Below are 20,246 nucleotides of genomic sequence, written 5' to 3'. Positions count from 1 at the left end.
GTCTGTACCACCAAAGAACTGGGGGTATGATGAGAAAACAAGAAGTCAGCTCCTTTGGCAGGAACAAAATAATGTAGCTCTATCTTTTTTGGTGTAGGGCCATAAGATGCTGGTGTGTACCATACCACTTTGGCTGGCTCTAGTATAGAGTATAATTGGAAGAGCCATCTTACTCCATCCCTGTGGTTGCCGAAATATCCAGGAGCTAGTGTGTAAGGATCTGAACCTCCACTATTGGGATCTGTAGCTCATTTCTGACCTTTTCTAAAAGCTCCTGGTACTGACAGTGGTCATTTGGCAGAAAAGGCAATGAAAGAATGACAGTTTGTCTGGGGTTAATGAAGACAATGACCGTACTGGAATCGTTGATACAGTGGAACTAGTTCTGGCTCCTCCTCCTTGTACAGAGATGAACTGGCTGGCGAGAAGGGGAGGAGCGGTGCAACTTATGAAAGGGCTCCAGAGGCCTGTCATAAGGATCCCACAGGCCCAATAAGTCTAGATGGCAGGATCCATCCATTGCAGTGGCTCCCAGGGGAATTGGTACCAGCAGTGCCCTAGGAGGGTCATACCCGGGATATGGCAAGTATGCTCTTTCAACTGTCTGTTGGGGCTCCACTGTGCCCGAGCAGAGATACTGTGCAGCTATCTCTTCTGATTCCTCTGTTTTTACAAAGACTGTTCCATTGGTAGCAGGTTCCAGTTCGTTCCTGCCCAATTAGTTGAGAGATGGAAGCTGCTCCTGAGACAATCCCCAGTAAAGATTCCCCTTCTGGAGAAAGAACAATCCCTCACAGGCAGGGCCGGAAAAAGAGTGGAGACTGTGAGTAGTGGAGAGAAGTATGTGTTACATACGTCCTTGTATTGCTTGGGATCCAGGGAGTTCCAGGAGATAGGCTAAAGGACCCCGGCTCATTTGTAAGGAGAACATTCCTTAGGTGAACAAGGCAGTGCCAATGAGGAGTCTGCCACCCACACTCCTAGATGGTAACCACGTGCGCATCTGTCCTTTCCTTTCAGACGCACAGTCACTGTTCGATCTCTCTCTTTGCATGCCTGCCCTCCAACCTGGGGATCTTTTGCAGAGCACTTCCAGGGGTTCCAGACATCATGTCTCACCCAACCTGGACAGGGCTGGGGAGCAAACACATTTCCTATAGACAGTCCTCTGGGAGGATCTGTCCTTGCACCCATGAGAGTGCCCTCTATTTTCATACAAAGCCCTGGAGGAAAAGTCCTTGGGCTTTAGGGTTAACTGTTCCACTCCAAGCCAAGTACTTGGAGGGGCACTGCTGGTCGGTGGAGGACAATTTACAGGCAAGTCTGCTGGGCCTGGATCAGAGCGGGGCCTCATAGCCTCCTTCATCAGGAACTTCAGTCAGGGCTCCCAGGCCTCTTGAGTTCTGGGTGGAAAGGATCAGCAGACGTACATATCTCTGCAAGTGCAGTGATATGTACTTCTCCCAGACAGTATAGGCACTGTTGATGATCGTTGATGATGGAGAAGGACAAGGGCAGGAAATGCAATTCTTGATGCTCAGGTCTCTGGACATAGTCCTGGGACTGGAGATTTACCCCAACTGGGGGTGAGGGAAATACTCTATTCTAACCATAGACTATACTAACTACAAAATAGTTAAGGGTCTCTAACTGATCACCATATTTAGGGTCAGGAAGGAATCTTCCCTGAGATCAGATTGGCAGAGACCTTGGAGGGTTTTCGCCTTCCTCTGCAGCATGGGGGACGGGTCACTTACAATTTCAACTAGTGTAAATGGTGAATTCTCTGTAACTTGAAGTCTTTAAATCATGATTTGAGGATTTCAGTAACTCAGCAAGAGGTTAGAGGTCTATTACAGGAGTGGGTGGGCAAGGTCCTGAGGCCTGCAATGGGTAGAAGGTCAGACTAAATGATCATGATGGTCCCTTCTGACCTTAAAATCTATGAATCTATAAGTTAAAACAGACAAACTATTTACAAGTATTTTATGTTACAGTTTAAACATGGAGTGAAGGACACAATTCTGACTCTGCAACAGCAGTCAGTCTTCAACAGGTTAGATATCTGGAAATGTCTGAATCTTTATTCTCTGCTTTCAAACCTATGAGGCATTTCAATGAAAAAATATTTTGTGGAAAAAAACGCTGAGCACATTCTTGTTGAAAACCCCTTGAACTATCTGGTTATGGTCCCCGCCATTAAAAAAAATCAAATGGAGCGGGCTTCCAATATTCCTTTTTGTTGTTGTTGTTGTTGGACCTTCAAATCTATCACTCTAGTTCTAGATTAATAAAAAATAATAATTCTGGATAAATATAGTGAAACCTACACTAAGGACCATTTTCAAATGGTTTGTCTATTTAGTTGTACCACAGGGGACTATTTTTTCTGATCTCTGATGCTCTCGAGGCAGGCTTCATTGCACAAGAAAAAAAATCCAAGAGGACTCACTCACTCACTTTTTTTTTTATTGGTTTAATGTTAAGATGAATAATTATAGGGTTGGGAATGAGGAACTCAAAATTTTAATCAGAGTTCTGCCACTTGCTTGCTGTGTGACTTTGACCAAGTCAATTAATATTTTATTCTATATGCCCATTTCTAAAATGGGAATAACATTTACATACCTACTTTATAGAGGTGTTGTGATGATTAGTTAATGATTGCACAGTACTTTGAGCATATAACGTATCGTCTAAGTTTCAGAGATCAGTATCTGCTAAATATATGGATGTTCTTTCAAATGGTACCCTTTAAAATACCATATAAAACTCATTTCAAAGATTAGTAAGAACCTAACGGAATGAATCCTTGTTTTAATTGGGTAAAAGCTAGTGTTCTATCTTTTGGAAATATCCAAATCTGTCCCCATAGTGAAAGTCGTTAATTAGGGTAAATGCTTGCTATGGTGAAGGTGGTCAGGAACTTCGGAGAAAGGGATCCGGATCTGATAGAATTCAAGATGCTAAGGAAAAAAGAGGACACGAGAACAGCAAAACAAGACACTGGACTTCAGAAAGGTGGATTTCAACCAACTCAGAGAAATAGTAGGCAAAGTCCCATGGAAAGACCAATTAGGAAGTACAGGAGTTAAAGGGGGCTAGAAGTTCCTATAAGATGTAATACTAGAGGCTCAACATCATGCTATTCCAATGCAGAGGAAAGTTAAGAGCTATAGAAGGCCAATGTGGTTGCACAAGAACCTTTTGAGCTATCTAAAAACCAAAATTGATACAGAGAATGGAAAGAGGGCCAAATCATCAAGGAAGTATACGTAGGAATAGCGCAAGTGTGTATGGACGAAATCAGGAAAGCAAAAACAAACAATGAATTATAGCTGGCAAGAAATGTTAGAAACAACAAGAAGGGGTTCTTCAAATAAGTCAGACATAATAGAAAGATCAGGGATGGTGTGGGTCTGCTGCTTAATGGAGAAGGTAATTTGTTAACTGAAGATGATAGGAAGTCAGAGCTGCTCAATGCCTACTTTGCTTCAGTCTTCTTGCAAAAAACAACATGTGACTAGACAACTAGTCAAATTACTAAAGACAAGAAAGGGGAAGGGATGCAGATTAGGATAAGTAAAGAACATGTCAGATCTTCTGACCAATTTGAATTAGTTCAAGTCAGCAGGGCCTGATGCTATTCTCCCCAGGGTACTGAAGGAATTAGCTGAGGAAATCTCAGAGCCACTGGCAATAATATTTGGAAACTCATGGATGACAGGACTGGTCCTGGAAGACTGGAGAAGGGCTAACATACTGTCCACCTTTAAAGAGCGGAAAAAGAAGGAGTCAAGAAACTATAGACCAGTCAGCCTGACCTCAATACCTGGGAATCTACTAGAACAATGTATAAAACATTCAATTTGTGAATACCTGGAGAATGAAGGGGTAATCACTAGCAGCCAGCATGATTTACTAAGAATAAATCATGCAAAACCAGCTCGATTTCCTTGTTTGATAAGATAACTGGTTTGGTGAACATAAAATATCTGGACTTCAGCAAGGCTTTTGAGACAGTCCCACATGGCATTCTGATAAGCAAGCCGGAGAAATGCAGGCTCAGCTATATACAACTGGTTAAACAACCGCAAACAAAGAGTAACTATTAATGTCAGATTGTTGGAAGGTTTCAAGGGAGGTTCCACAGGTATCTGTTCTGGGTTTGGTGTTGTTTAACATCTTTATTAATTACCTGAATGTAGGAATAGAGCCTACTGATCAAGTTTGTAGATGACAAAGCTAGGAGGGCTTGCCAACACTTTGGAGGATAGAGCTCAAGTTCAAAGGGATCTTGATAAATTAGAGAATTGGGCAATAGACAATAAAATGAAATTCAGCATAGACAAATGTAAGGTGCTACACGTAGGGAAGGAAAACCAAATGCAGAATGGGGGATAACTGGCTTTGCAGCAGCACTGTTGTGAAGAATTTGGCAGTTGTGGCAGATCACAATCTCAACATGATTTCAGCAATGTGATGCTATTGCAAAAAAAGCTAATGCGTGTTTAGGTTGCATTAAGAGAGGCACAACATGCAAGTCATGGGAGGCAATAGTACCACTCTACTTGGCGTTGGTTAGGTCTCCGCTGGAATGCTGTGTCCAATTTTGTTTACCAAAGTATAGAAAGGGTGTTTGTAGATAAACTGGAAAGGATCCAGAGGTGAGCAACAAAGATGATTAAAGGGATAGAATGCAAGTCATATGAGCAAAGGCTGAAGGAACTGGGTATGTTTAGTTTGGAAAAGAGGAGATTAATGAGAGACATGATAGCAATCTTCAAATACTTGAAAGGCTTCCATAAAAAGATGGACAAAACGTGTTCTCTCTTGCCACAGAGGGCAGGACAAGAGACAATGGGTTTAAACTATAGCATAGCAGATTAGATTAAATCTCAGGAAAAACAATAGGACAATAGAACAGACTGCTTAGGGAGGTAGCGGAAGTTTCTTTACTGCAGCTTTTTAAAAGGAGGCTAGATAGACATCTGTCTTGGATGGTTTAGACAAGAAATCCTGCTTCTTGCCAAAGGGTAAAGACTAGACGACCCTTGCGGTTCCTTCTAACCTTATAATTCTATAAATTGTCTTCAAATGTAATACCTGTCTGTACTTTGGAAGGGTTTTTAAGTGCAAAATAAACACTTAATTAAGTGTTAAAACATGTGGGTTGGAATGCTCACTCCTCCTTCTAGTTGTCAAGAAGTAAAAGGCTACAGGAACTGGAAATAAGACTTCACTAATTGTTAGCTGCAAAGTGGCAGCAAAAGGGCTTTCTTCATAGCCCTCACGACACTGCTATTCTTGTCCTAAGAGAAAATGCAAAAATACCAAACTGTAACTATTGCATTTAGATGGTAAGCAGGCAGAACACAGACTGGGGTCCCAGTGCAATGAGAAAAATCAAAAATGTTCTAAGAACCTACATAACTATTGCTTGCTACTGTCTAGACCAGTGGTTTTCATACTTTTTTCCTGGGGACTCAGTTGAAGAAAATAGTTGATACCCGGGACCCGACGGAGCTGAGGATGAGGGGTTTGGGGTATGGGAGGGGCTCAGGGCTGGTGCAGAGGGTTGGGGTGAATGGGTAAGGGCTGCAGGGTTGGGCTGGGAATGAGGGGTTCAGAGGTGGGAGGGGGGCTCTGGACTGGGACAAGGGTGGGTGCAGAAGGGTTGCAGGCTTGGGTGGGGCCAGAGATGAGGGCTTAGGGTGCAGGAGGGGGTTCGGGTTTCAGGGGGCTCAGAGCTGGGGCGGGGGATTGGAGTGTGGGGTTGTGGCGTGAACTTACCTCCAGAGGCTCCCAGTCAGTGGCGCAGCCAGGGTGCAGAGGCAGGCTTCCTGCCTGTCCTGGCACTGTTTGACTGCACTGTGTGGAAGTGGCCAGCAGCAGGTCTGGCTCCTAGGTGGAGGTACACAAGTGACTCCGCCCAGCTGTCACCTGCAGGCATCGCCCGCCCCACCAGCGGAGCGGTGCTTGGGGCGGGGACATTGCAGGAAGCCCATGACCCCCCCGCTAGAATCCGGGCCCGCTGCCTGCCGCTTCTGAGGCACAGCACGTTGTAGGAACAGGTAGCACTAGCCTGCTTAGCTGGGCAGCACCGCTGACAGGATTTTTAATATCTGGTCAGTGGTGCTGACCAGACGACCCAGTGCCTTACATGCTGGACCAGTACTGGGTGGTGACCTGAACTTTGAAAAATTGCTGGTCTAGACAAGTGAAAGAAAATAAAAGGTCTTTCATTCCAAACCAGTGAATTTCATTACATTTAGTGTATTTCAGTGCTCATTCAAGGTGCAAAATAAGGACTTAACAAGTGACAACCATAATTACTCAAACATGTCAACATGCACAGTGACAGTGAAAGCTTACCCACTCTACCCTGTCAGTGTGCCTTGACCAGGCCTGGAGGGACTACCTTTGCTGATGGAGGATATCCAGTTTCCATGCCCATTTAGACTATACCATTTATCCTGAATATTATCAACATGGATTGCCAGTTAGTGCCAATTATGATGGTGGTTTAATGAGGTGAAAACCTGTTTATTACAACAAAAAAAAACATTCAATACTAATCATCAGCTATAAGTAATTGCCATTTCCACCATGATTTGGATTCACACCAGCTCTAGAAACGTCTGATTCACACTAGAAACAGTTGAAAAAAAGTCCTTCAGCATGTCACCACCCAATCTTTAAACCAATCAATATCAACCATCTAATTTCTTCTGCTACCAAAATTGGTGGATTGGAGGATGCAGGTGTTTGTTTTTTAAATCTTTCAAGCTTTATCTGAATTTTACATGTGTATATGAATCTATTTAAGAAATGGGAATGGCTTACCTGAACAAGAAAATGATGAGAAATAAAAGTTAGCTATCCTTCTGAACTGCTCAAACAAGTTCTTCGGTACAAAGTTCCAAAATGTATACTAAAAAACAAAAAAATATTTAAAGAGTATTTAAGTATTTACGATGATAATGCTGTTTTCTCTAATATCGCATGCCCTGCTACATCACTAACAGCACCAAAATACATACAAGTTCTTTTAAGAATCAAACAAGCTTAAAATTCACTAACTAAGTTTAAATATTAAATGCAAATTAGAAGAATTTTTTGTTAATTTATTTAGGCAAATATGCTTATATGTAATTGGCATTCGTGCATTCTTGAAATCATTCAGTTAATAACTGAAATTCTATCTAACATGGATACCTGAAGCAGAAGTCTAGCACTCCACAGTTTCATTCAGAAATATTGACCTCTGGACATCTTGTTACTATGGACCTGAAACATGATTTTATGGCAATGATACCCAAATATTTAGTTAAGGTACATTTAGTGGAAAGCCACTGAAAAACATTTTAAAATATTAAAACAATTGCTTCTAATGCTGTATTTAATTAATCTCCATTTTGTTTTTCTCATTTATGCTAAACCTGCTTTGACAGCAAGTCAGGGACAAAACCAAAGATATCAGCCCCCTTTATGTTCTTTGGTTTTGTTACAAATGCATCCCTCAGAACAATCAAGAGCACTAACACTTTATGGTTGTAAAACCTTATTTAACTGTGTTATATATAGCAAACTGTAATGAATATAATGTGACATACAATTACAGAATATGAAAATGCTAATAAAAGAACTATATAAAAACTTGGAGATCCAGCATGGAGAGAAGTGGAGGCAAAAGAGGTGAATGATGAGGATGGAGTCAAAAGCGGCAAAAATGTCTGTGACTGTACACATTGGGATTCCATTAGTTGGAGAAATAGCGCCGTTTATCTAAGAAGATGGCGAACTGAAGGAGGAGAACTAATTTGTAATTAAGTCAATCAGCTGGTCATGAGATTTCTGCCAGAGATTCTCTTCAGCACAAAGCCAGCACATAGGAGCAGATGTCAGCAGACAAGACGACATCAATCCTGGTGAATGGAAGTCACAAAATGGCCCAGTAATAGGAGTAAGGAGGAGGAAGAGGTTGAGGGTGATGCTGAAAAGGAGACCAGCTGGTAGCTGGGTTGGATAGAGGGAACTCAGCAACAGAAAGAGCAGTGCTTGGTGAAGATCAAGTCAAGTGAATGACCATCCTAGGGAGTGGAAACAGGACTGCAGGTCAAGTGAAGATGTGATGGCAAGGAAATGTTCAGGTAAGGGGTTGGATAGGTCATCTACCTGGGGGCAAAATCACAAAGGGTGAGTGTGGGAGACTATAAGGAAAGAGAGAGAGTGTGTCAGAAGTTGAAATCAGAGAGACAGGCTGATGGGGAGGAGTTGGGTGAATGGTAGATGGCAACATGAAGGGGAGGAAGAGTTGGATGCAGTGCTGTTCAAGAGAGAATTCATGGGAAGGGGAAAGGGAGAAGTTGGAAATGGCAGAAATGGAAGAAGAGAAGCCCAACACCCCCACTATTGTCTGATCCAGCCAGAGGAAAGTCAAGAGAGGCCTTCATAGAAGAAGACAGCTGCAGAGGCAATGTGAGATGAAGAGATCCAGGAGCTGGAGGGAGGGAGATATGAGGACACTGTGTATGGCTGAGATCTTTTTAGAGATCGAGTGGGGGTTCCAGAGACAGCAAGAGAAAAGGAAGGAGGAGATGGGTAATAGGTGGGTGGGCATGAGGTTAGGAACGATGGTACAAGAGGGGAAAAGGTGATGGAGAGGATTTGTGTGAAGGGAAGGCCAGGGATAGGAAAATGTCACAAGAGGTGACAAGGCAAAGAAGAATGTGGATGTGGGATCTGAAATCTGGATCTGTATTGGTGTGAGACTGGGGAAGATGGGGATGGAGAAGGGAAGAAGAGCAAGGAGAGCTGATGGGAACTTTATACGGGTGAGGGTAACATGTACGGGGAAATGGAGCCAGTAGGGAAGAGGAGTAAGGGGGAAGAGGATGGTAAGTGCAAGGACACAGAAGAGGGGTGCAGAGACAGGTGCATTGTGGAGGTGAATGCCTGGCTGCGAAGATGGTGTCACCAGGAGGGCTTTGGCTTCCTTAACCATGGGATGCTATTACAGGAAGGACTGCTAGGCAGAGATGGCGTTCACCTTTCAAGGAGGGGAAATACCTTATTTGGATACAAACTGGCTAACCTAGAGAGGAGGGCTTTAAACTAGGTTCGACAGCGACAGGTAAGCAAAGCCCACAGGGAAGTGGAGAACATGAAGACCTGGGAGATGGGTTGGAAATAGGAGGGAGCATGGGCTATAATGGCAGAGAGAAAGGGGGTCAGGGCAAAACTGGGAGGCAAGATCAAATCAGTATCTTAGACGCCTATATACAAATGCGAGAAGCATGGGTAATAAGCAGGAAGAACTGGAAGTGCTAATAAACAAATACAACTATGACATGGTTGGCCTCACCAAAACTTGGTGGGATAATACACGACTGGAATGTTGGTATGGATGGGTACAGCTTGCTCAGGAAGGATTGACAGGGGGAAAAGGGAGGAGGTGTTGCCTTATACACCTCTACCTTGATATAACACAACCCGAAACAACACGAATTTGGATATAATGCAGTAATGCAATGCTCCAGGGGGACAGAGCTGTGCACTCCGGTGGATCAAAGCAAGTTTGATATAACATGGTTTCACCTATCACGCGGTAAGATTTTTTGGCTCCCGAGGACAGCGTTATATTGAGGTGGAGGTGTACATTAAAAATGTGCACACTTGGACTGAGGTGGAGATGGACATAGGAGACGGAAGTATTGAAAGTCTCTGGGTTAGGCTAAAAGGGGTAAAAAAAAAAAGAAAAAAGGGTGATGTCATGCTAGGAGTCTACTACAGGCCACCTAACCAGGTGGAAGAGGTGGATGAGGCTTTTTTAATCAACTAACAAAATCATTCAAAGTCCAAGAGTTGGTGGTGATGGGGGACTTCAACTATCCAGATATATGTTGAGAAAATAATACAGCGGGGCACAGACTATCCAATAAGTTCTTGGACTGCATTGCAGACAACTTTTTATTTCAGAGGGTTGAAAAAGCTACTAGGGAGGAAAAGCAGCAAAGGGTCTTGTGGCACCTTATAGACTAACAGACGTTTTGGAGCATGAGCTTTCGTGGGTGAATACCCACTTTGTCGGATGCATCACTAGGGAGGAAGCTGTTATAGATTTGATTTTAACAAATAGGGAGGAACTCAAGAATTTGAAAGTGGAAGGCAGCTTGGGTGAAACTGATCATGAAATCATAGAGTTCACATTTCAAAGGAAGGGTAGAAGGGAGTACAGCAAAATAGAGACAACGATTTCAGGAAGGCGGATTTGGTAAGCTCAGAGAGCTGATAGGTAAGGTCCCATGGAAATCAAGACTGAGGGGAAAAACAACTGAGGAGAGTTGGCAGTTTTTCAAAGGGACACTATTAAGGGCCCAAAAGCAAGCTATTCCGCTGGGTAGGAAAGATAGAAAATGTGGCAAAAGACCACCTTGGTTTAACCATGAGGTCTTGTATGATCTAAAAAATAAAAAGGAGTCATAAAAAATGGAAACTAGGACAAATTACAAAGGATGAATATAGGCAAAACAGCACAGGAATGCGGGGGCAAGATAGAAAGGCAAAAGCACAAAACGAGCTCAAACTAACTACAGGAATAAAGGGAAACAAAAAGACTTTTTATCAATACGTTAGAAGCAAGAGGAAGACCAAGGACAGGGTAGGCCCACTGCTGAGTGAGGAGGGAGAAACAGTAACAGGAAACCTGGAAATGGAAGAGATGCTTAATGACTTCTTTGTTTCGGTCTTCACCAAGAAGTCTGAAGCAATACCTAACATAGTGAATGCTAATGGGAAGGGGTAGGTTTAGAAGAGAAAATAAAAAAGAACAAGTTAAAAATCTCATAGAAAAGTTAGATGCCTGCAAGTCATCAGGGCTGATGAAATGCATCCTAGAATACTCAAGGAGCTAACAGAGGAAGTATCTGAGCCTCTAGCTATTATCTTTGGAAAATCATGGGGAGGCAAGAGAGATTCCAGAAGACTGGAAAAAGGCAAATATAGTGCTCATCTACAAAAAAGGGAATAAAAACAACCCGGAAACTACAGACCAGTTAGTTTAACTTCTGTGCCAGGGAAGATAATGGAGCAAGTAATTAAGGAAAACTGCAAACACTTGGAAGGTGGTAAAGTGATAGGGAAGAGCAGCATGATTTGTAAATACAAATCAAGTCAAACCAATCTGATAGCGTTCTTTGATACGATAACGAGTCTTTGTGGATAAGGTATACTTGGATTTTAGTAAGGCATTTGACACGGTCTCGCATGATATTCTTATCAATAAACTAGGCATATACAACTTAGATGGGGCTACTATAAGGTGGGTGCATAACTGGCTGCATACCAGTCATGGTATATTCCCCACTCTGAACCTTAGCGTCCAAAAAGATGGGCTACAGGCATGAATTCCTCTAAGCTCATTACCAGCTTAGAACCTGTAGTGCTGCCATCAACCAGGAATTTCAGTGCCTGGTACACTCTGGTCCCCCCCAAACCTTGCCCAGGGACCCCCAAGACCCAGACCCTCTGGATCTTAACACAAGGAAAGTAAACCCTTTCCCTCACCGTTGCCTCTCCCAGGCTTCCCTTCCCTGGGTTACCCTGGAAGATCACTGTGATTCAAACTCCTTGAATCTTAAAACAGAGAGGAAAATTCACCTTTCCCCCTCCTTCTCTTTCCCCCTCCCAGACTCTCCCTGAGAGAGAAAGTAATCCTAACACAGAGAGAGAAAAGTAACCTCTCTCTCCCCCTTCCCTCCTTTCTCCCCACCAATTCCCTGGTGGATCCAGATCCAGTCCCCTGGGGTTTCACCAAAATAAAAAAAACAATCAGGTTCTTAAACAAGAAACTTTTAATTAAAGAAAGAAAAAACAGTAAAAATTATCTTTGTAAATTTAAAAAATGGAATAGGTACAGGGTCTCTCAGCTATAAACACTGGGAATACCCTCCCAGCCTAAGTATACAAGTACAAATTAAAATCTTTTCAGCAAAATACCAATTTGAACTCCTTCCAGCCAAATACACATTTGCAAATAAAGAAAACAACCATAAGCCTAACTCGCTTTATCTATCTAGTACTCACTATTCTGAACTTATAAGAGCCTGTATCGGAGAGATTGGAGAGAAACTTGGTTGCACGTCTGATCCCTCTGAGCCCCCAGAGTGAACAACAACCAAAATCTAACAGCACACACAAAAACTTCCCTCGCTCAAGATTTGAAAGTAACCTGTCCTCTGATTGGTCCTCTGGTCAGGTGACAGCCAGGCTCACTGTTCTTGTTAACCCTTTCCAGGCAAAAGAGATATGAAGCACTTTTGTTCTATTAACTCTTACTTATCTATTTATGACATAACCGTACTCAGAGAGTAGTATTAATGGTTCCCAATCCTGTTGGAAAGGTATAACAAGTGGGGTTCCACAGGGGTCTGTTCTGGGACCGGCTCTGTTCAATATCTTCATCAACTATTTAGATATTGGCATAGAAAGTATGCTTATTAAGTTTGCAGATATCACCAAACTGGGAGGGATTGCAACTGCTTTGGAGGATAGGGTCATAATTCAAAATGATCTGTACAAATTGGAGAAATAGTCTGAGGTAAATAGGATGAAGTTTAATAAAGACAGATGCAAAGTGCTTCACTTAGGAAGGAACAATCAGTTTCACACATACAGAATGGGAAGAGACTGTCTAGGAAGGAGTATGACAGAAAGGGATCTAGGGGTTATAGTGGACCACAAGCTAAATATGAGTCAACGGTGTGATGCTGTTGCAAAAAAAGCAAACATGATTCTGAAACCTGATTAACAGGTGCGTTGTGAGCAAGACACGAGAAGACATTCTTCCGCTCTACTCTGCACTGATTAGGCCTTGACTGGGGTAGTGTGTCCAGTTCTGGGCACCACATTTCAAGAAAGATGTGGAGAAATTGGAGAGGGTCCAGAGAAGAGCAACAAGAATGATTAAAGGTCTAGAGAACATGACCTATGAAGGAAGGCTGAAAGAGTTGGGTCTGTTTAGTTTGGAAAAGAGAAGACTGAGAGGGGACATGATAGCAGTTTTCAGGTATCTAAAAGGGTGTGTCATCAGGAGGAGGGGGAAAACTTGTTCACCTTAGCCTCTAAGGATAGAACAAGAAGTAATGGGTTTAAACTGCTGCAAGGGAGGTTTAGGTCGCACATCAGGAAAAAGTTCCTGTTGGGGTGGTTAAACACTGGAATAAATTGCCTAGGGAGGTTGTGGAATCTCCATCTCTGGAGGTATTTAAGAGTAAGTTAGATAAATGTCTATCAGGGATGGTCTAGACAGTATTTGGTCCTGTCATGAGGGCAGGGGACTGGACTCGATGACCTCTCGAGGTCCCTTCCAGTCCTAGAGTCTATGAATTTATGAATCCAAGAGCCATGGGTAATTGGAAGATGGACAAGATTACAAAAATGTGTTACCTTGTTTTGAAATTGTCAGATGAAGAAGCTACAATTACAAGTGTATTAGATTACCTGGGATTCTGATTTTCGGTTTAAAATTAAATAATAGGAAAAAAAACTGATTGAGAAATAAAATGAGAGTGACAAGTTTCCAACTAAATTCAAGTCCTGCTCATACTTTTGAGCTAAACTCAGCCTGCATCATTTTGCTTTTTGTGCTTTCAGCAGCACACTTGGTTGCACACAGGAACACAATGTTAAGTGGTGGTTCTTTTATATGTGGTTACACTCAGAGAGGGAATGTAGATTGCAAAAATAATTGAGACTTCCAAAAGCTTATGTTTTTATTTCATTGCTAACAAAACACCAATTTCTAATCAAATCTGTGAAATCACAATTCAAATAAACCTATAAAAATTTCTAGTCTGTTACAAGGCTTTAATGTAGCTACAAACACAAAAAATGAATAAAAATAAAAACTGAAAATCAAAATCTACTGCAACCAAGTGTAATGTGAAGTTAAAATTCCAGTTAAGGACAAAGAGTAACAAAAATAGAGGAGAAAGTCACTGCTTGAAAAGAAGCTACTGCTGCCAGTTCTGGTGATAATGCTTATAACCTGCTGAGGATTGAAAGTGATGAGAAGGCAGCGATGGGGGCATTCAGTTAGATTCATAAAATGATATATCAGAGACTGGGGGGAGAATATAAATCTTTGTCCACTTTTGCAGTTCTTATCTTTAGTCTTTTCATCTCTTAGGTGACATTTTTAAAGAGAAGAGAGCAAGATTTATTACCAACTCTTTAGCAACACTTAAAGAGGAAGGATTGCTAAAGAGAGGTTCTTTGGATTCCTGATCCCTGTTGTCATCATCTTTGGTCACTGTTGCTCTATAAGCGGCAAAATCTGCAACTAAGTCATATATTCGAAAATGTAGTCTCATGTAGGCCACCTGAAGTTTTACTTGAAACTCTATTTTCTACTATTTAAGCCCTAAAACCTGAATAAAGAACAGGAGTACTTGTGGCACCTTAGAGACTAACAAATTTATTTCAGCATTAAGCTTTTGTGAGCTACAGCTCACTTCTTCGGATGCATAGAATGGAACACACAGACAGAAGATATTTATACATACAGAGAACATGAAAAAGTGGAAGTACCCATACCAACTAACAGGCCAATCAATTGAGATGAGATAGCAGCAGCAGGAGAAAAAAACACTTTGAAGTGATAATCGAGATAACCCATAGATGGTGTGAGGAAAACTCAACATGGGGAAACAGATTCAATTAGTGTAATGACCCAACCATTCCCAATCTCTGTTTAAACCTAAGTTAACTGTATCTAATTTGCATATTAATTCAAGTTCAGCAGTCTCTCTTTGGATGTCTGTGTTGTGAAGTTTTTTGTTGCAAAATTGCCACCTTCAAGTCTGTCAGTGAGTGGTTAGAGAGGTTGAAGTGTTCTCCCACTGGTTTTTTAATGTTATGATTCCTGATGTCAGATTTGTGTCTCTTTATTCTTTTGTGTAGAGACTGTCCGGTTTGGCCAATGTGCATGGCAGAGGGACATTGCTGGCACATGATGGCATATATCACATTGGTAGATGTGCAGGTGAACGAGCCCCTGATGGCATGGCTGGTGTGGTTAGGTCCTATGATGGTGTCACTTGAATAGATATGTGGACAGAGCTGGCATCGGGCTTTGTTGCAAGGATAGGTTCCTGGGTTAGTGTTTATGTTGTATGGTGTGCGGTTGCTGGTGAGTATTTGCTTCAGGCTGGGAGGCTGTCTGTAAGCAAGGACTGGTCTGTCTCCCAAGATCTGTGAGAGTGAGGGATCATCTTTCAGGATAGGTTGTAGATCTTTGATGATGAGCTGGACAGGCCCAACAAAGAAAACAACAGAACACCACTAGCTGTCACCTTCAGCCCCCAACTAAAACCTCTCCAGCGCATCAAAGATATGATATTTAATTTTTTGGCACATAATCCCCCCCAGGAGTAATAGAATCCTTTTGATGACAGCTGATTCCTCAACTTCCCACAGCCCATTTGTCCAAGCAGCTACCACCCCATCCTTATCTTTTTCCAAATTTCTCCCACTTCACACCATCAGATTCTCACTCCCCTAATCTTACTGGATTCTTCCTGCTGCCTCCTATAACTATTTATATACTCATTCACCCACAAGAATCTCCAGGCTGTTGCGACACCCTCAACCCTGTGATCTCTCTATCTAACCTTCTTATGGTTCTCCAGCCACATCCTGAATTCTAGCCACCACCATTGTGGATTCAATCTCTTTATAAGAAAAAAAAATTGAAAATTTTAATAAACAAGCCAAACAAATGCTAGGTACCGACATCTAAAGTAAGTATAGCTATACATCAGAGAAGACCAAGATATTTAAACAATATTTGGATTCCTACATATTAACAGCAATATTCCCAGCACATGGATTTTTACGACACAAACAAAATGTAAAAAAAATGTTTACAATTTCTTATGTAAGGTTCTCATGTTGCCAAAATAGCAAATGACTTTTTTTTTTTTTTTTTTAACAAGTTGCCTGCCTTCAGCAGGATAGCGCAAATGCCAGCTGCAATTATACAGTCTATATTCAATATACTTTATCCATAAAGAGAAAGTGGTTCTGTTTTCAGAACTTCTGAATTTACACTTCTCAGAAATCAGAGGGGTAGCCGTGTTTGCTGCTTTTACAGATCCAAACTAAGAGTCCTGTGGCACCTTATAGACTAACAGACGTTTTGGAGCATGAGCTTTTGTGGGGTGAATACCCACTTCGTCAGATGCATGTAGTGGAAATTTCCAGGGGCAGGTATATATATGCAGGCAAGCTAGAGATAATGAGATAGTTCAATCAGGGAGGATGAGGCCCTGTTCTAGCAGTTGAGGTGTGAAATTTCAACTACTAGAACAGGGCCTCATCCTCCCTGATTGAACTACCTCATTATCTCTAGCTTGCCTGCATATATATACCTGCCCCTGGAAATTTCCACTACATGTATCTGACGAAGTGGGTATCACCCACGAAGCTCATGCTCCAAAACCGTCTGTTAGTCTATAAGGTGCCACAGGACTCTTTGTTGCTGTCTCAGAAAATGGAACTTGTCAAATGAAGTTTTGTCAAAGTAGAAAGCAGGCTACAACGGCTATAGTGAAGGTTGCATAACAATATCCATTGCAATCCATAATTTTGTGACTTTCAACTTTCAGTCTCAGTTCTGCTTCGTCTCGGCTCAACTGAATTTTTTTTTGCATAGTTTGAGCAAAAATGGACTACTGTTTTGAAATGAGGGAAACAGTTTGGGGGAAAACAGATTATTTAAAAAAAATCCTACTAGTTAATTTTGAATATCCTTATAATCTAAACAGCTGGGAGTTCTTACTTGCCAAGAAAATAATCTTCACAGAGAACACTTTCAGTTCACATCTTTATTCTGGAAGATGTATTTCAAATGCTCACCACTTGGACAAGTCAAAATCACATACTGAACATATGCAGTAGAGATTTTCTGTCAGGATTTTTAAGCCCGTTGTGACAAAGTTCCTCCTCTACCTTGGTGGGTCCTGCGCTTATTGGCAGATTTGCTCACCTCAGTGATCTCCCCCACAGTCTGGATCAACTCCTCCTGTGTCTGATCAGGAGTTGGGAGGTTCGGGGGGAATCCAGGCCCGCCTTCTGCTTCGGGTTCCAGCCCAGAGACCTATGGATTTGCAGCTGTCTATAGTGTCTCTTGTAACAGCTGTGTGACAGCTACACCTCCCTGGGCTACTTCCCCAAGGCCTCCTCCAAACACCTTCTTTATCCTCACCACAGGACCTTCCTCCTGGTGTCTGATAATGCTTGTACTCCTTAGTCCTCCAGCAGCACACCCTCTCACTCTCAGCTCCTTGCATCTCTTGCTCCCAGCTCCTCACACGCACTTCCTCTCCTCTGGCTCCTTTTCATCTGACTGGAGAGAGCTCCTTTTAAAACCCAGTGCCTTGATTAGCCTGCCTTGATTGGCTGCAGGTGTTCTAATCAGCCTGTCTGCCTTAATTGGTTCTAGCAAGTTCCTGACTACTCTAGTGCAGATCCTGCTCTGGTCACTCAGGGAACAGAAAACTACTCACCCAGTGACCAGTATATTTGCCCTCTACCAGACTCCTGCACCCCACTGGCCTGGGTCTGTCACATATCCCTCCCCCCTGCTCAACACCAAGGGGTTGGGCAGCTTGGGAAGCCAGACAGTGCACACGTGACAAGCCATCAGCATTGCCACGATGGCTCCCAGCTCTGTGTTGCACACAGAACTGGAAAGGTTGGAGGGATAAGAACCACCTGGTCACCCTTGTGTTCTTCTCCTTGTTCCGCTGCATCCATTGGAGAGGGGCATGGTCGGGCACGAGGACAAGTCTGCACCCGAGCAAGTGGTAGCGCAATGCTTCCATGGCCCATTTTACGGCAAGGCACTCCCTCTCCACCACTGCATATTTTTGTTCCCTCAGAAGGAGTTTCCTACTGGAGGTAGAGAATTGAGTGTTCCTCCTCCCCGACCATCTGTGATAGAACGGCCCCCAACCCTACTTCCGATGCATCCGTCTGCAGGATAAATTTCTTGGTGAAATCAGGGGCTATTAGGACAGGGTTACTGCAGAGGGCAGTCCTTAGGTCTGTGAATGCTTCCTCTGCTGCGCCACCACCTCACCAGATCAGGTCCACGGGCTTCTACTAGGTCAGTCAGGGGGCTTGCCCTTGTGGCAAAGTGGGGGATAAATCGTCGGTAATACCCCACTACACCTAGGAATGCCCAAACTTGCTTCTCGCGACGTGGTCGTGGTCAATTTTGGATGGCCTCCAACTTGTTCACTTGGGGTTTTACCAGACCTTTTCCCACAATGTAGCCAAGATATTTGGCCTCTGTAAACCCTACAGCACACTTGGCAGGGTTTGCTGTAAGGCCAGCTCGCCTGAAGGTATCAAGGACTGCCTCCACCTTCTCTAGGTGACTTTCCCAGTCTAGGGTATGAATGACCACATCGTTCAAGTAGGCAGCAGCATAACTGTTATGCGGGCGTAATAGCTTATCCATGAGGCGCTGGAAAGCAGCTGGGGCCCCATGTAGTCCAAAAAGGAGGACAGTATATTGAAAAAGACCCTCTGGTGTAGAGAACGCAGTCTTTTCCTTTGCATCTTCCACAAGGGGAATCTGCCAGTACCCCTTCGTCAAGTCTAGAGTAGTCAAGTACCAAGCATTACCCAGACGGTCCACTAGCTCATCTATGCGAGATATGGGGTACACGTCAAACTTGGATACTTCATTTAGTCGCTGGAAGTTGTTGCAAAACCTTGTGGTGCCATCAGGTTTGGGCACCAGCACGATTGGGCTGGACCACTGACTGTGGGATTCTTCGATGATCCCCAACTCCAGCATTTTTTTACTTTTGCTTTTATTTCCTCTCTTTTGGCCGCTGGCACCTGATAGGGCCTCATTGTTATTCTGGCCCCAGGGTTTGTGACAATGTGGTGATACATCTTGGTTGTTCGACCTGGTTTTGTCGAGAACACATCTTGGTTCCGGAAGATCATCTCAGACACCTCATTCTTCTGGTCTGGTGTTAAATCAGGAGACACTCTCACCTGTTTGGAAGGCTTGTTTTCCTGGCTTAGGTCCTTTCGGATAGTTATGCACACCTCTTGTGCATGCCAGGGTTTCAGAAGGCTGAAGTGATAAATCTGTTCTTGTTTTCGGCATCCTGGCTGCCGCACCTTCTAGGTTACTTCCCCCACGGGTTCAACCACCTCATAGGGCCCATGTCATTGGGCCAGAAGCTTTCTTTCTGCTGTGGGTACCAACACCATCACCCAATCCCCTGGTTGGAACTGTTGGACTTTTGCCTGGCAATTGTAATATGTTCTCTGGGCCTCCTATGCCTTTTCCAAATGTTCCCGTACAATAGGAGTGACACAGGCTATCCGGTCTCGCATCGGTATTACATGTTCTGTTATATTTCTCCCCTCATTGGGTTCCTCTTCCCAAATTTCTTTGGCAATATCTAGTATGTCACGGGGGTGACGTCCGTATAATAACTCGAATGGGGAAAACCCAGTTGAGTCCTGAGGTATCTCCTGGATAGCGAACATAAGGTAGGGCAGTAGTGTTCCCCTGAATTTCAAGTTTTACTGGGATGGTGGGGTAATAACCAACTGTCCCATGGACGCATGTTATCCCCGTATGCTTAGCCCGCAGCAACTGACTACACTTCACAAGCTTCCCTGAGACCAGCATGATAGCACTCCCCGAATCAACCAGTGCTGTGGTCTCTACCCCATTTAGCTTTACTGGTCTGGTATACATACGTGGGGTTAAGTGAGATCCCCACAAGGTGGATTAGGGAGCATGGGTCTGCCCAGTTCCCCAGGTTACACTGCATCGGCTCCTCAGCATTGGGACATTGTGCAGCTATATGTCCCCATTCCCTCAGGCATAACATCTATATGGAGCCCGAGGCATTCCCCGGTCTCTTGGTTTGGGCAGTCCAACCTCATGATCCTCTTCTCTCTCAGTTCTCTGACTCTTTGTGGCTTCTGGTGAGCCTTCAGCCCCTCTCTTTTTCCACCTAGGCTCCCCTGGTGGCCCCATCACTCGAGCTCTAGGGCTTAGTGCTGCTAGTTTAACCCGGGGTGCTTCTTCCTTAACTGGTCGGGTCAGCTTCCTCGCTGTCCTTCGCCTTTCTACCAGTGCAACAACCTCATCATCGGTGGAGGGTTCGTTCTGGCTTACCCAGGTACGAAGGTCTGGCGGTAGT

The 20,246-nt window shown here is 43.4% G+C and overlaps 1 protein-coding gene across 1 annotated transcript in view; it reads right to left on the bottom strand.

Annotated features, from left to right (window-relative positions):
* ATP11A (ATPase phospholipid transporting 11A) overlaps positions 1-20,246 on the bottom strand; it is a 183,812-nt gene that overhangs the window by 102,261 nt on the left and 61,305 nt on the right. Inside the window, 1 exon segment of the mRNA XM_030568828.1 lies at positions 6,866-6,934. Within this exon segment, the coding sequence (XP_030424688.1) occupies positions 6,866-6,934 (69 nt within the window).

Source organism: Gopherus evgoodei, chromosome 1, assembly GCF_007399415.2.
Source record: "Gopherus evgoodei ecotype Sinaloan lineage chromosome 1, rGopEvg1_v1.p, whole genome shotgun sequence".
Classification (NCBI taxonomy): domain Eukaryota; kingdom Metazoa; phylum Chordata; order Testudines; family Testudinidae; genus Gopherus; species Gopherus evgoodei.
The sequence above is the reverse complement of the archived record's forward strand: the minus strand, read 5'-3'. Positions and strand labels throughout refer to the sequence as shown.